Consider the following 17,514-nt stretch of genomic DNA (forward strand, 5'->3'; position numbering starts at 1 on the left):
TACACATTAAAATACAATGGCGTTTCTTTCCTGAGATGCCATGCCTACTTAGTTATTGCCTTTATTTTGTAGCTTCCTGTAATCACTGCGTTGTTTTAGTTTGAAAGGAACCTGGCCGGATGCGAATAACGTGGCGTGACTGTAACGGAAAAGTAACGAAAACAGCAATTTACACAACTAAACAATGGTGATTTGTGTGACATTGGCATTGGATTGGGGAGTTTCCCCACCCTCTCATCGAGGAGGTAAGTAGTACTTTTTGTTAACTTTAATTCACAAGCTTGAAAAGATCTTGTATTAGCTAATTATTTGTGTGAGACGCTAGCTTGAGAGTTAACGCTAGCCTATGCTAGCAAAGTAATGTAACTAACGAACTAGCAAGCTAACTGCCAGCGGCGTTATTTTCTTTTTGTTTTGTTTTTTGTAGATATATGTGTAAGTTACACCTATTAGATTGGTTTTAGAGGTTCGAGATACACAAAGTAAGTAATAGTACTTTTAAAAAGGTACTAATTTAACTAATGTCTGGTCATTTAAACTCATTCGTTTGGGATGTAACGTTACAGACTGCACTGTAATTTTGTTAGCATTGACCGGTTGCTGTACTGGGTTAACTAGTGTCCTGTATTTTGTGTGGGTTGGAATCACAAAATGACACAGCAGAAACTGAATAAGCAGATATCATATTATTCGTAAGCCACCAAATGACCACAGCTTTTTTTATTATCACGTTTGTGTTGTTGTTTGATGAATGTGATGTGGACAGCGTTTTCTCCTAGCTAGTACGTAAAGGCAGCACCTCTCTCTCTCTCTCTCTCTCTCACCCTCACCTTCTTGGTGCTGACAGGTACTTTAGGGTTGTGGCTCTGCAGACTACTGTTGACAGTAGCTCAAGTTGATGCTATTCGCCGATTGAAACTTTGCAGCGATCAGTACAACGTGACGAGGGAACTATAACAATCAGCGCTCCGCCCAGGGTCTATCACATCAGCTCTGCAATCTACGTTATCCTCAAGTGTGAGGTCCGCATACAACAATCCGCTACATCACCTGTGTTTCTCTGTGTACCTGCAGCTCTGCCAAAGTAAGACTACTTTTTACTTAAACTGTGATCACTATGATTTATTGACATATCTTGGGACAAGACATGCACGGAGGGTGTAAAGTATTTTAAAACTGCACCCCAGTAACGAACGCGACACTGGTTTGACAGCATGTTTTGTGGTGTTAACAAACAATGGAATTGATTTGCAACTTGAACCTGATTTGATGCCTCATTCAAATTAGACAGGGAAGAAAATTATGCAAACGTGTTCTGCACCATGGAGTTCATCATATGGTTTTATGGGAGTTTTTGCAAATTCCAAAGTATCTTTACCTAATTTATCTTGAGACAATTAACTCTTGCTAAACAGATGTGATTCAGGATAAAAACTTATACTATATCTGCATACTCTAAAACAACTGATTATTTTATTATAAACAATAGGGAGTCGAATAAGCAAGGAATGAGACAAAAACTGGGGGACCCCTTTTCCAAGCTAGACCTCCTCCACAGCTCCTCAATAAAAACAGAGATGCTTCTAAGTCGTTTCCAGATCTACATTATGTGCAGAATCCAGGCAGCTCCCCCTAGGAATGTCCTTACCTCAGAGCTGAGCCATGTAAATTATACCTCCCTTCTCTTTCTCCAGTGTCCTACCTTTGACCTTGATACCACAATCATTTAATCTCAAATAGAAGTTGCATGGATGGAAATTAGTCCTTAGGTAAGCATAGATTCCTAAAATAGGTTCTTCTTTATTCAATTACAAATTGTCATTACAAACGTTATTAAATATGTGACATTTTTAAAAGAGTAGCTAAATAATCAAACTTCACTGTATTTCATTTAAAATATTGAAGTTAAATTGAAGCCCCAATAAAAAAATTATCAAATTCCACACAAGTGATGACTAGCTGCAATTTTCTGTGCATGTCTACAGTAATGTTTTATAGGGCAGCAAATGATACACAAGCATGTTGGCTCAGAGCTCCTGAACATATTTTTGGAAATTGAACTAGGGATGTGGATAAAACCGACTTAACAGTTTTTAGAATTAAATAAATCTTTGATATTGATCTACAAAAATAACAATTGTCCATTTAGTGATTTTTGAGTATAAGAAAATATTATTTCAAGAAGAAACTACAGGAGTTGAATGAAAAATGTAGCATTTTATGAGTTTAAATTACACTGCCAATGCATTTTCCTGTTTCCCTCAGGGCTTGTAAAAGATATACAGAGAGACTTGTATACATGTACCCAATAAACCAGAGAAAGTTACTCTCAGAGTGCATTTGGGTCCGTTAAACCAGAAAAGAAAACCTTACATGAAATGTACGTTCTCTAGGCTAAAATCCAAACTAATGAAAACTGCTGATACTGCAGTGCAGTGTGCCTCACCTCACACATCCATGTGTGCTCCAAATGCTCACAGTTGTGAAGTGGCTTTAACACTTTATTAAACTCTCTGAGGAGACATTTGAGGAAAATGGGATAGACATGCAAAAGGAAGATGGAAATAGGAATATTAACAAACACAAAGATGCATAAGAGTGCAAAAATGGAGGAGAAAGAGGAAGAAAGTTGCTGGAGGAAAGAGGTGACAAGACAGCACAGTGCATCATTGTGAGAAGAAAGATAGTAACAGAAAACATGCCATTAAGACAATCTTGGAAATTATATTACAAAAGCTTAAGTTGAGGAAAAATAGTGTTGGACAGGTGAACATGCTTGTGAGGGTGTGATGACAGAAAGAGGAGCACAAATTTAGAGAATGGGAAAAGACAGACAAGAGGGAGATGTTTAATGCAACAATGACTGTCTCCTTATAAAAAACAGTAGTTAGGGTTAGGCTTTGTCTAACCTGACTCTGGGGGAAATATGCTCCTCTGTCATATTCCAGCTGCTTCTGTAGTTGCTGTAGCTTACAGGTAAACACATTAAGACAGCTTCAGACATGTCCTCTAAGCAAGCACCCAGCCACAAGGAGGAATTTGTACTTCACCACTGTGAAATGTTTATATAAAGGAGAGGTGTATGTCAATCTGTAATGTTCTTGCCTTTGTTTTTGTGCCCGGGTCAAGTTTTGCATTGAACATAGAAAAACAAAAATATGTGCTATCAGATATTACATGTTAGAGGTGTGATGCTGTTCTGTGCTTTTGATGTGGCACATTTAATGTGAATCAGTCACATCAGTGCTGGATTTACCAGATCATTTCCATTTCACCAACCGTGAGATTTGCATGATTCACAGAATGTGATTGAATTCTGCCTGGGGTGGATTTCATATTTGTTTTTTTAGCACCTGTCTTTTGTATCAACTGTATAAGACAAATAGGAAGCAACTTTACCAGCCCACTGAAATAATAGCACAGTTTCCTGTGACTGTAAATATAAAACAATCTCTGCTTTCTGCGTGTCATCGTTCATTGGAAATAATCAAACACCCTGCTGTCTGACTCAGTAACAGGCGCTGGAATTGGCTTGGTGATGATGCTGATGTTATTTTTGCAGCTTAGTTCAATTGGTTGGATTGTGTAAGTCTAATGTGATTGACAAAATGGATGCCCTTGGACTATAAAAGGAAGCCAATACAGGCATTAGAGAGTGACTGTGTAAAAAGGAAATTGTCCTCTGCTATCTTGGCTCTTCTTGACTTTGCATTTGTTCTTTGCCATACTTGCTTTGGTATTTGTTGAGTATATGTCAAATATTCAAGCCTGTTTGGATCATTTAGTAAATGGTATGCTGGAATAGCTCTATTTATATTCTGTAATAAAATGGATACCATGATGGTGCTCTAGAGAGATGTGGTCATGGGAAATGGCTGAGGTCAAACCAGCAGGGAGAGGCGAGGAGAAGGAGGTTGGATTGTTCTGGGCAGGAAGAAAAATTCTCCAGGGACAGACTATGGGTTCAACTTTCTTGATAGTGAACTTGTTCACTGGTTCTCTTGGGAATACCTCTCTTAAGCACTCACGTCTTTTCTACTCATCAGTACTGACTACTACTTCTCTCTCTCATCCTGTCAGTCCGGTTGGGAGTGTGTATGTGTCATGTTCTTTCCATTGTACACAAAGAAAAAAGCCAGCACTCTGCAAAAGAGATCCCCAGGAGTTACACATAATGAAACTTCTGTTTGGCCAGTTGGTGGCATCCCCACTGATTTGTTCCTGTCTTATGAGGGCATTCAGTGTTTGTTTTTAAGTCCAGAAAAGGAAATCTGACTTCCCCAATGGACATGCAATAAATGCATGTTTTTCTGGTTTATTTTTTTTTCTAGCAAGTAATCTCCCTTAAATTCTTTTTTTTCCATTGAGTCTTCAGATTGAATCTTGTTTTTGTATGTGAAGAAAAGCTCTACCAAACCATGTGGAGTCTTGTAGAAATTTTACAAGATAACCCGCTCACAATATCAGGGAAATGCCTCAACACTTTAAATGACATACAGCTGTTCAATAGTCTGTGTTGTTTAGTTCAGTGGTTATATGGATCATCTGGCTGAAAGATGCACGAAATGTTCTGGGTATTGGGGGATGTAGGTAGTGTGCCGCCAACCCAGGTTTCATTGTGATCCTGTTGAAGAACACGCTTCAGAATTAAGCCAAATCATTAAAGTTGTAAGATCTGAGCATACATGTTAGTATGGTAATCATAAATATATTGTGCTTTCTTTGAACAAAGCTCTGGAGTGTGGTGTAGACAGTTGGATTTTGGTTTGCTTTACTGAGACGTGTACCCATAATAACACCAGAGGGAAAATTTGACAGTGAAAATCTAAAAAGTGCAGGTTCAGGAGAGCTTACAAAGTGCAGCCTTAGAAAACATCTTGTCAGGTTTTAACCCTCAGGTTTGAAGTTTAGGCTGCTAATTCAACTAAGCTCGGTCAACTAGTTGTCTGTCTAATAGTGTGCATATACTACTGCAGCATGGTGCTTGAAGCACATGTATGACAAAAGTATATTAGGATGGGTAAAGCAGGGTATTTGATATTTGTGTAAGTGTATTAATTGTCAGACATTTGTTTAGTTATTACTATATCAGATATATTCAGCAAATTAACTATATGAAGATATAAACATTGAAATTCAAAATTACACGTAATAGAGATTATTTATTATTTATTCATGCAACCTATTTCTGTGCAACTATAGTCATTGTACAACTGTATGTACAGCAAAGTTAATACATATTATTCCTTGTTGAAGGACTCCATTTATCGATGTCTGTAAATGTCAGTTTTATTATTCATCTATTATAAGCCATCAGCTGTCAGAAAAAGAAATTCTGGCTTTCATACAGAAAGTGAGACCAAGTAGAAATTACAGTTCATCATTTGTGTAACATAGCCCACTAAATTGGCATTCAGAGTGAAGGATAAAGAGTGCTCCTCCTGATGCCCGGCACTGTATTGCTTATAAGCTCATCGCATTTGGGACATAGAGGTCATTCATCCTCCTAAATGACCTCCATTCTTCCATTAGGTTAAATTGGAATTGGTGTTACAGGAGCCCATATACTGTATGAATGACTCCTCTTATCTAGATCATAACACATCCATGTGTTACATTGATTTGATTAAAAGATGGTGGGTATGTTATAACTGCTAACAGATCCTAGGAAGTGGTTGATTGTGGTGGGGTCCAACAACTTTTTGTGACAGTGAGTGACATCATGTACATCGTCGTGACATCACTTAATGTAATTGGGTGTGGTGTGGGCTCACTGTTCACTTACTGTATCTTTGCCCAGTGAAGCTTTTATTGTCCTGTCTTTCCAATGACATGTCCCCACACATATAGATGTATGCAAATACATGCATAAAATTCAATGACAGCAGCAGCAACTACATGCATGTGCACTCTGCCGTTCGTGTAACACAATAAACAAAGGACATAGCGACATAATACCTTACAAATGCACTTAAATACAGCAGTCATTATTGTTTTCATCTTCTGAAATGTGTCTCCTATTGATCTGGATCTTGATTATTTCAATATAAAACAGATCTGTAATGCAAATTTTCTACATCAGTTAAGTTTTTTTTTTTTGTGCAATATATTTGTATAAACATTTCCTTGAACTTACAGGATTAGGGTGATACATACTAGTTAAACTTTGATGTAATAGATGGGTGAGCAATTCAGTGATATCAAACATAAAATGATGTAAACGTGTAAGTAAGAGAATTCACTATATGGGGTGTATAATGTGGCAGCTATGCCTTTAATACTGCTGGGACAGTGGGCAATAAATTATGTGCAGGACTAGTTATATGGCATTTTTATATTTCAGTGTGATGAATAATCTTCATTTATCAGGCATTTAGTTTGCTTTGTTACCTAAAAGACAGACCCAGCAGCATATTTGTTTCTATCAATAGACTATATTACAATAAATAGCTCAATATCCTAATTGAACAATAAAATGTAATGCTAGTGACCACTAAATAGGGATGCTGGGGTGATATCAGCTCTTATTCCCAGTATCAAGTTCCAGTATTTGCTGAACATTCTGTTTAGTGTTTGTGACTATCTTGGCTGGCAGCATAGATACAGAGTTTGAGTCACAGCCTTCTGTTGAGACTGAGACATCATCACCCAGTGGTGTTTACACCATGGAGTGTCTGTAGTGTTGCTGCTAATCGCCTGTTAGTTTGATAAAGAATAAGACTTGGCTTCAACTGTAAAATAAATCTGTTTTTTTTTTTTTTGTCCCACATCTCAAACGGTCAAAGCATGTCTTGCACTGACTCAACTGGTTTATATTTTCAGATAAACCCCCACCTCTTGTAAGTGATTATAGTTCGTAGTTTATTCTCCCAAAGCCCTTTACAAGGTTGTGAACATCTATCATTCATGTCTTCCACTTTCCAAAAGCCAACTATAAATAAACTGGCAAATTCCAGTGCCATTATTTTTGAAAGGTTGCTGAGCAAAGAAGAGATGATTAGTCTGTTTGCATGTCTCCCACTTTGAACTACATTGTATGTTGTAATTGCATGAACATTGAATCTATTGAATGAGGTTAAAGAGTTTGTCATTTTTCCACTGATCTTTTACTCATTCTCTGTTTTTAGGTTCTGTCTGAAGCGAGAAAAGAACTATGTGAGTGGCAGTGAGTGTCTACATCTGCATTTATGCCTGTGTATGTAAATGTGTCACCATGAAGCACCAGTCTATCTCCCGATGGCTGAACCAGCTAGGACTGCCGCAGTACTGCGCAGCATTGGAACAGGAATATGATGGTGTAGAGGTAATGCGAGCAGATGTACATGTACAAACAACATGTTTTCAGCAAGGTTTCTTGAGGCAGCGGTAGAGTTAATGTACCTGGATTACAGGAACAACTCCCAAAGTACAGAGCAAAGAAATCAACACATATCATTGGTCCTCCTCAGACTTAAAGAAACATTTTACACAAGTATTTAAACCATTTAAAATATTAGCTTGTTTCAAGTTTAGATATAGGGTAACACCAATAATAAGTTCCACAAATGTTTTAAGATGGACAAGTAGTGTGCTTAAGCTAATAATGTGCAAATAATTATTAGTTTGTCTCTTTGATTAAACACACACATATAACGGCCACAAAGCAGAAATTTATTTGAACCATTCAATTTAATAACTTGTTGAACGTCATTTGGCAGCAGTAATCTCAAACAAATGCTTCTGGTAGATGTGAATCAGATCTGCAACAAAGAATTTCAAACCATTTTTACTCATAGAACTGCTTCAGCTCAGCCATACGCTTAGGATCTCTGGCATGAACAGCTCTTTGAGCTCATTCCTCACCATCTTGCTTGGGTTGAGGTCTGGGTTCTGACTGGGCAACTTCAAAATCGGTTTGTTTGTTGGACATCATTCTAGGAGATTTTCTTCAGTGTTCAGGATCATTGTCCTGTTATATCACCCAGCCTCTACTGGGTTTCAGTTAGTGGACAGTCATCCTGACATTATCCTGTAAGATACCTCGGTGAACTTGCAGATTAATTTTCCCTGGTTGATGGAAAGTTCTCCAGACTCAGAGCGAGCGAAGCATTCCCAAAATATGATACTCTCTTGGCTGTACTTTACTGATGTGATGATGCCTTCATGTTGGTACTATATGTATGTATTTTTTCACATAAAACACACTATATGCTGCTTGTTTTTTAATTTATTAATTTGGCCTTATGTTTTTCGGTCCACAAAATATTTTCTGAGTAGCCTTATAGAGTGTCAAGGTGCTATTTGGCAAACTTTTGGCCCTCCAACCGCAAGCTGTATATAGTTGACTCGCATATTGATATGTTAAGCAGCTCCAGCTCCAAGTTTTTAGCTGGTACTCTGGACATATTTTTGATTTCACTGAGTGTTCTGAGTTGCCTTTTGAGTCATCTTTGTTGGCACACGTGTCTAGGGAGAAGAGCCACAGTACTAAATGTTCTGCCTTCATGGAGAGTCTGTCTATCTGATGAATATTTAAAGTCACTGCAACTCCTTCATAACTCTTTCTAAATTTATGCCTGTGAACAATGCTTTATTGAAACTATGTTTTCTGAGATCTCCATTTTGCAAGTCATGGTTCACATGCAAGGAGATTCTTCTTGCGAATAGCACACTGAACATTTTTATTATTATTATTATTTTTTTCCCAGAGTCAAAGTACTGTTAATCCACACCTCCAACCTTGTTTCAGTGACTGGGCTCCCGGTCAATTCTTGAGTCTAATTAGCTTTTGGCCTAGAGTTTCAGATTTTTTCTTTGTGAATGTTAATGTTTGAATGATGTATTCAATATGGAAAAGAACAAAGCAATCATTTATGTATTAGTTCATATTTGTTTAGAATTGCTGAAGATCTGGCTTTAAATTTAAATTATACTGTAAATTCATACTGTTAATGAGGGTGATTCATTCATTTATGTTTTTGCCACTGTATATTCTGTGAATTTAGTGAGCTAGGAGGATGTAGGAATTGTTTAGATGATGGTGATACCCATATGAGTACCCTTATCATTAAAATGACACTGTCATTGAAATCCTGACTACATATGGCAAAAAAAATTTCATATGAACCTTTTTTTTTCTGCCACCTCTATGGTTTTGATTTGGTTATTATATGAAACAAAAACTCAGATTTGATGCCATTAGGAGTGGAGGGACCACCAGCACCAACAACATCCTTTTAGTAAGTTTTTGAGAAGCTGTAGCATTAATAATACAGCATGTAGACTCCAAGTTAAAAAAAAATGTTTGTCATTTGGGTGAAGTAACTCCTTTAACATGTCTATTTAGAGGTGATTACAGTAAATATTTGATGAAATTATGTTATGTACGAAACATGTTTCAAAACAGGCCAAGTGAAAGAGTAGTTTTTAGTAAGAGTGTTTCCAACAGCAGCACAGTAAAACTTCATCACTGACCTATTAGAGTGAAAAGACAGTGACATGGTGGCTGTTATACCATCCAGCCATTAGCCCACTTCATTTTGAATGTTCCACAGTCATTGGTTAAGAAATTAGATTGATTAGACAACAAGAATTATTCATCTCCTTATAATGTTTACCCAGAAGGCATTGGTGTAATTAGTAAAGACGAAATGGGTAAAGCCTATTTAAAAGATGTTGAAAGTAGCAAGGAGAGAGATGGAGAGAAAACAGGATAAGACAAGGATGTCATTCTAGTGTCATTTATCCATTATGCTGTTAAAATTTTCTTTTTTGTGCAGGATTTACAAAACGTTCTCTTATAAATTCTCCATTAATTACATTATAATCTTAAAACTACACTTAAGTAACGTTCAGTGTGAACTGAATGCAGTTCCTTCAGTTCAGGAAAGATCTGTAATTTATTGAAAATATATGCATGAAGCTGATGACCGGAGATGCAGAAAGTTCTTTTACTCTTAATCATATCTGCACAGATTTATTGCAGCAAAACTAAGCATGAGATTTAAAGAACCATACTCCAGCAAAAAGAAGAATGAGTTTGAAGAGCCATATTCCATCTTCCCTCCGACCATCCTCTATGCATAATAAGCTCAGTGCAGCATTGCTAACCTTTCTGTGAATATTATAACAACAATATGTGGCTCATTGCCTTCTAGCCATCCAGACAGCCTAACACAACATTCAATGTGGTAATACCAACTCAGCCAACAACATTAACACTGTGAACAGCTACAGGCATGCTTTGCCCAAATTTCTCCTAACTCTTTTCATTGTATCCAATATTGTCTTATATATTTGTTTGTATATATTAGCTGTGGGTTACAGTCTTTTAAGATGCACCACAGACGAGTCCAGACACCACTGAACCTGTTTTTTATCTTCAGTTTCAGTGGGTGACTTCCTGTGCACAAACAAAATTTCCCCTTGGTGATTCTGCCTTATGATTTAGGATGCATTCACATGGCTTGCAAGTATCACAGAAAGTCATTTGTCACATGACTTAGTGTAATAGAGAATTATATGAAACAGTCGTAAAACAACAACGAGTTGAAGGAGGCTTTAAAAGCTCTGAGTTATTGTTTTAAAAATGTCCAAACTGCCCTGCATCACTTGTTTTTTGCATTCGTCTGCACTTTCATCATTGCAACAACATTCACAAAGTCAAAACCAACATTAACAACTGTTATGTCAACTCTCTATATGATGTGTATGAGAGTTCATATTGTCGTTCAGCTCTGCATGATCTGCGGCAAAGAAAGAACAAAGAAAACATGTCAACGTGCTGTTAGACAAGAAATGAGAATGGTCAAGAGAGTGAGAAATAGATTAGGCTTCTTATGTGTCAGTTATCATTCTCTCTCTCTCTCTCTCTCTCGCTCTCTCGCTCTCTCACACACACACACACAGAGGGTATTTGTTAGTCATTGTAACATTAACAGAATTAATGTAGTGTCTTCTTTAACCTGCTAATATGCTCTTACTGAGCTGTATGTTTGTTTTCATGCAGGTGCAAATATTATTGGCATTCTTGTTATTTTGAAACAGTTGTTTCTCTGCAAAATTCCTGTGTGCATATGTGCACATTTCTGTATGCACACGTTAGTTAGTGGGAGACCTTAAATGTGTTTGTATGCATGTGTATGTGTGCAACTGGCTACTTTGGTATGCAGATATGTTTGTGTGGTTGTGGATGTCTGTAGCTTGCTGTATGTGACTAAGAGTGACTGATTTAATTGTGTGCGTGTGTCTGTATTCATGAGTTTGCCCACTGTATGTTTATGTAGTCTAAATAGAGCAGTGTTTGTGATGAACTAACAGAATAGCAGTATTGTTAAGAAACCAAAACAACAAGACCTTGGTTTGAGCTGGGAGTGTCCTGTGATGACACAGTGTGTCATTTACATGTGCGTGTGTGTTTGTGTTGTTCCATTACTGCACAAGGTTGCGTTCTGGTTCAAAGACTTTGTGGCTCTCCATAACTACACTATTTTAGGGGTCGTTTATGTTAATACCATAGTGAGGGTTGAAGTGAGCCAGGGTGTGTTTGTATGTGTTTTAAGGACAATCTGTAATGACAGGATGCAGGGAGGAGACGGCACACTTTTGGAGAATAGGAGGTCATCAGGGGTCTCCGGTTGTTTCTTTTGCATTACTGGAACCACTAAATTGTCACAATGAACTGTGTGTTACTGAACTTCCACCAAACACTGTTTTTCCTGTATGACAGTCTAGCTCATCTTAGAGTCTTAGAGACTAAGTTGATAGCACTGAAGCTTTGAATGTTATTCCATAGTTTCTGGAGAGAACACCAATCCACCATTTGGATTCTCAAGAAGACCAGTTTGTTAACAAACTGTACCTTTATCTAAACTAGTGGTCAGATACTTAAGTTCACGGGTTGTTATCTAGAGCACCTTCACCGCAAATTGACTTAGTATTTTTATGTTTTCCAGGACCTTCTCCACCTAACGGAGCATGATCTTTTGGAGCTTGGAGTCCACAATCATCTCCACCGCCTGCACCTTCTCACTTCTTTATGTCTCCTCCAGGAGCGAGAGAGGAGGAGAGGTATTCAAGTACACCCCCACATAGACACATGGTTGGCCAAAGATTATCTTTCCTTATCTATTCCATCAACTTGTTGATTCTGGCTCTGTGTCAGAGTCCCTACGTTTCCATCTCTCTGTCTGTCTCTCTTAGTACCCAAAGACCGAGACGGATAGCATTAGTGTCATGTAAAGGCATGCTTATGCCTGGGGGGTCTTTTGTTGGTGGTGGGGGTTGTCTGCTGGAGGATAATATTGTGTCTCATATGCACACACACACAACTGTGAACAATTCCAAGGCTGTCAGTAAGTGAGAAGAGGAGTGATGAGGCCTGCAGTCCTGCTGGGTCTAATCACTTCTAAAGTGTGTGTGTGTGTGTGTGTGTGTGTGTGTGTGTGTGTGTGTGTGTGTGTGTGTGTGTGTGTGTGTGTGTGTGTGTGTGTGTGTGTGTGTGTGTGTGTGTGTGTGTGTGTGTGTGTGTGTGTGTGTGTGTGTGTGTGTGTGTGTGAGTGTTCGCTTAGTTTCCCATGCATTACACTGTGAAATCTAACTGTTGTCTTGGTGACTGAGTCATGCATGAGTCCAGTTTGAGCCACGGGAAGAAATTATTTTAGTTTATCTTCGAAAACTACTCACACAGGAAGATTTGACTTGCTAGAAACAAGCAACATGTATGAGAGATTAAAGGATAGACATTCCAGCATAAATTTCCCCATAAACTGAATTCTGCAAAAATTACTCAATACAAATATATTAACTTAAAGGAAGTTTTTTTTAATGTTATTTTATACTTTTATATTTTAATTAAATTGCCTCTATAAAGTCTTTATATTGCCTTGTTTTTCCATATATGGTGTCTACATGAAGGTGCAAAATCCAAGTGTCTGTGGACCAGCAAAATACATAATAAAATAAAACCAAAGCTTACATTTCAAAGTACATACAGTGGGCATGCTGCCCTACATGGAAAATGACAATTTTGACCTGACTATGACTAGTAATGAAAAATCAGGAAACACCGAGTGACTGAGTTTCATCGTCTGACAAACATGACTGTATTAAAAGTCACACTGCCGCCAACACCTTGGTATTGACAATTAATCTGTAAATATGTAGACATTTTGACCTTTCTGAGATCACTCTGCGACCGCCAGTACAGCCCCAACCTGCAGGTGGAGGACCGTTGCTGAGGTGAAACAGCCTCAAGTTGAAATCACTCAGCCACCAACTACTGTGGTATTAAGTGTCGGCCTGGCAGCCTGCCCCCCCTATCATTACCACAAAGGCCAGATTTGTTCAGCTAATGGTACCCTTTACACATACTGTACATACGCACACATACATGTACACACAAACACACATGCAGCATCTTCCAGAAATGTCAACATTGGACCCAGATAAGAGCTTTCCAGTCAGAGAACCTTTGGGATACTCACACACTGTGCCCAGGCACATATTTCATCATAATCCTGCTTGCTGGCTATAGTGTATGATTACGTGGCTAGAACAGAGATGTGTGTGTATGTGTGTGTGTGTTTGCATGTGCCAGGTACTTTCCTTGTTGGCAGGAATTAAAATGCATCAGAGAAATAAAGATCTTCCAATTAGAACAATTAGAGAGTGAAATACAAGGCATCAGTAAAGCCTGCACATGCATACTCATATTTCACATAGTTGAGGCATTTTTGTATGAGGTTATGTTTCTATAGGTACTCATTATGTTCCAAACATTAACTTTAGCAAGATTCTTGTTTGTAATTTTAAGTTGAAAATTAAAAAAGTGAGATTGATGCATTGCATTGATGTGAAGTTATAGTCTGGTGCTTGATTAAAGTGAAAATGGAAAATTATGTCCTATTGTCAGTACATAAACTGAAGTACTCTTACACACAGTAAAGCAACATTAGTTTCATGTCATTTAAGTGCTTTCCACTCGCAAACTGCAATTTGGACCACGTGCTGAACACTTTCAGAGTAATGCACAAAAACAACCACATCTAGTGAGATAGAGTTAATCATGTGTCTAGCTCTGGAAAAATAAGTGTGGATGTCTCTGCTTTTCTGCATATCAAACAGGTCAGAGTATTAAAAGATGCATGAATTGCACATTCTAAACACAGCCCCATTGTTGCTGATTTGTTGGCTTGTTTGGCATGCAGTGTATTAATATTAGCATTTAATTTTTAACCACAGAGCTACTCATGGATTTAGAAAGCAATTTCATACAGTATATGCATCTTTTTTTTTTTTTTATTCATTCATACACTCAGCTTAGCTTTCTGGGCTATAGCAGCTGTTTTGTCCACAGGTTAGATATATTTTGCCCCTTCCTGGATTTAATGAGCTAAGGAAGTTAATTCAATTCAATTCAATTTTATTTGTATAGCGCCAAATCACAATACAAATCATCTCAAGGCACTTTACAAAAACTAAAACTAAAAACCCAACAATTCCCTTATGAGCAAGCACTTGGCGACAGTGGAGAGGAAAAAACTCCCTTTAACGGAAGAAAAAAACCTCCAGCAGAACCGGGCTCAGTTTGGGCGGCCATCTGCCTCGACCGGTTGGGGTGAGTGGATAGAGCAGAGAGAAAAGAACAGCAACAATAAACAACAAATAGACACTGCAGGTTGGTGGGACCAGTAACTGCACATCAGCGATAAACAGCTCCAGGACCAGGGACACCTGCAGAAGGTACAGAGAGAGAGAGAGAGAGAGGGAGGGAGAGAGCACAAACTAGGGGAGAGAGAGAGCACAAGGTCAGGTTTAGTAATGTAAATGCCAGAATATGCACAGACAAAGACTATGACATCCTTTTGTGTGTTGGTGCGTGTGTGTGCGAGAGAATGTGAGAGTGTGTGAGTGAGAGAAGGTGTTTAATGAGGGCAGTTTGTTTTCTAGTTTGTGTTGGTCATGGAAAGTGATGTTGCCCTGGTGTCAGAATACGTAGCTGTGGACATTCATAGTAACTCACTAGAACTATTCCTGAGCTGTTGATGGTTCAGTGTTGATCTTTACAGGAGGCCAAATATTTATTTACCTGTCCCAATAAACATAAAGCTGGATGTGTCAGTGTTACTTAACATCTGAGGCTGACACAGAAACATTATTTACAAGCTGAGTGTTTTTTTTTTTTTTTTTAGCTGAACTATAATTTTTATAATAAATAAATGTTAAGAGAAAGAAATCTGTTCTGAAATGCAGATATGTAATGCAAGGACCAAAATTAGATGACCTTAACTGGATCTAAACTCCTCTCCCCCACTCTGTGATTAACAACTGCAGCAACAGCTCTGTGCAGATGTGGAACAATTCATGTCAAATTAACTCTTTGCATAAAAACAATTATTCTTTTGCGTGGGTTATGCAGAGATTTCCTTGACTGTGTGTGCTTGGGAGAGATTTTCAAGTCTGACCTTTACATATTAGATAGTTTATGTTACATGCTACCAAGGAGTACAAGCTGAACCAGGATAATCTCACTTATGAATCTGATAAACTCACCAAAATGACCTAGAGTTAATACTAAGTGTACTATAAACATTTTCCTGTTTCTGTCTGTGTGTATCAGCACCACCAACTGTGCCGTCAACATTCTGCTATCACTGGTATTGTCAAGATGCAATTCCTGGAATTTCAGTTTCAAGACACGGACATCCAGAAATTATAAATAGTTAAGGAAAAGTACAGCTGGCACATCGTGGAAGTTATTTTGCAGTGGGAGGTGCCTTGTTGCAGAATTTATATTGCTTCTTCATAATTGCTATAAACTGCTGCATGTTACAACCTTTACAGAGTCTAATGATGTAAGAGCTGGTTAATTAAAATAACTAATGAGCATCATGTGGATGGGATGTTGATGTTTCAGCAGAAACCATTATCACATGTTTTAGAAAAAGTACTAGATTTTATTCTATCTGAGCAAACTGATTTGAACAAGTACTTTGGCTTTTTTGTTGTACAACCCTGAGGTTACATCCAGAGGAATGAGGAGTGGAATAACGATTGAACTGTTTACACTTCACACTTCTAAGACACACACAGGGAATATGGGAGTAAAGAAGGAGAAAAGAGGGGAGGTAGAGGGAAATGATGAGTGGATGGAATGCAGAGGAGAGAAAACAGGAGAGGATGAAATGCACAGTTCATCCTTTCATACTGAGAAGTTATGGGAGTACTACTACTTTACCTGAAAATAAACCAAAATAAAAGTAAGTAAAAGTCTTTCTCAATGACAATTATAATAAAACTAACATTTAAATCCAATTATTCACATTTCATTAGGAAGGAAAGCCAAACCCATCTCTTTAATGGTTAGGGAAACACTGGCGCCCTGAGGTGGAATGGTGGTCAGTGTTTGGAGTGACTCAGCGAGGCACTGTGCCAACTTGCTATGCTTCCTGAGTGCCAATGTGGCAAAGGAAGGCTTGGCCTGAAACACTTTAACAGGAAGTACAGAAAATTAGTTTAATTCTGTTCTACATATTTTTAAAAAGCAGGGGCAGCACGGTAGATGAGTGGTTAGCACTGTTGCCTCACAGCAAGAAGGTCCTGGTTTTGCAACCCAGGTGTGTGGAGTTTGCATGTTCTCCCTGTGCTTGTGTGGGTTTTCTCCAGGTACTCTGGTTTCCTCCCACAGTCCAAAAACATGTGTGTCAGGTTGATTGGTGACTCTAAATTGCCCATAGGAGTGAGTGTGAGTGTGTGAGGTTGTTTGTCTCTATGTGGCCCTGTGAAGGACTGGTGACCTGTCCAGGGTGGACCCCTGCCTTTCACCCAAAGAGAGCTGGGATAGGCTCCAGCTGATCCCTGTGACCCTGGTTAAGGACTAAGCGGGTATAGATAATGGATGGATGTTTTTAAAAAGTAGTAATATATTGCTCTTTAGACTTTTCTGAAAATGTAGAATAAATTTTTATCTTGAGTGATTTATGTGCAGTGTTAATAATTCAGAATAATTCTGCGTAAAACGTCTGGAAAAAATGTGGTGAATTGCCAGGGGAGAAAATGACACCGTGTTTTGCTTTGAGGTATTCTTCTTGAACTTTTATAAAGAGATATTCAGAGCAACCAAAATGAATCCATGTCCAGGAGCTGTGAGCTGTGTCGGATAATGACTAGTACAAATGGAAAGCCCAAAAGGGCACATGTCAGTCAAAGATTGTAGTTCAGTTCTGCTGCCCCCTCAAATTACAGACCCTGCCAGTTTTTTGGGGGGCTCAGGTGATTCAGGAGATGATTACAGATTACACTACTGACTCACTGCACAGCTTTCTGGAAATACCACCCTCACAAACACAAATGTGCCAGGAATTTTTACATGACTATGTGAAATAGTGCAGAGATTTTCTCAGGGGGGAAAAAAGCATCCAGCTAAAGCTGAAATTTATTATTGCCAGACAGTCCTTCCACATCCACTGAAGTCCAGGAGTAACTTCTAAGATTGGTTTTGACATTCAGACTAATGGTCCCTGCTAACACTGACAG

At 38.3% G+C, this 17,514-nt stretch overlaps 1 protein-coding gene across 1 annotated transcript in view; it reads left to right on the forward strand.

The window, feature by feature from the left end:
• The first annotated feature begins 129 nt into the window (after positions 1-129).
• The window catches only part of LOC113140230 (breast cancer anti-estrogen resistance protein 3-like), a 57,339-nt gene continuing 39,954 nt past the window's right edge, over positions 130-17,514 (forward strand). The window contains 4 exon segments of the mRNA XM_026324032.1: positions 130-245; positions 848-1,084; positions 7,128-7,303; positions 11,934-12,048. Of these exon segments, the coding sequence (XP_026179817.1) occupies positions 7,214-7,303; positions 11,934-12,048 (205 nt within the window). The 5' untranslated portion in view covers positions 130-245; positions 848-1,084; positions 7,128-7,213.

This window comes from Mastacembelus armatus, unplaced genomic scaffold, assembly GCF_900324485.2.
Source record: "Mastacembelus armatus unplaced genomic scaffold, fMasArm1.2, whole genome shotgun sequence".
Lineage (NCBI taxonomy): Eukaryota > Metazoa > Chordata > Actinopteri > Synbranchiformes > Mastacembelidae > Mastacembelus > Mastacembelus armatus.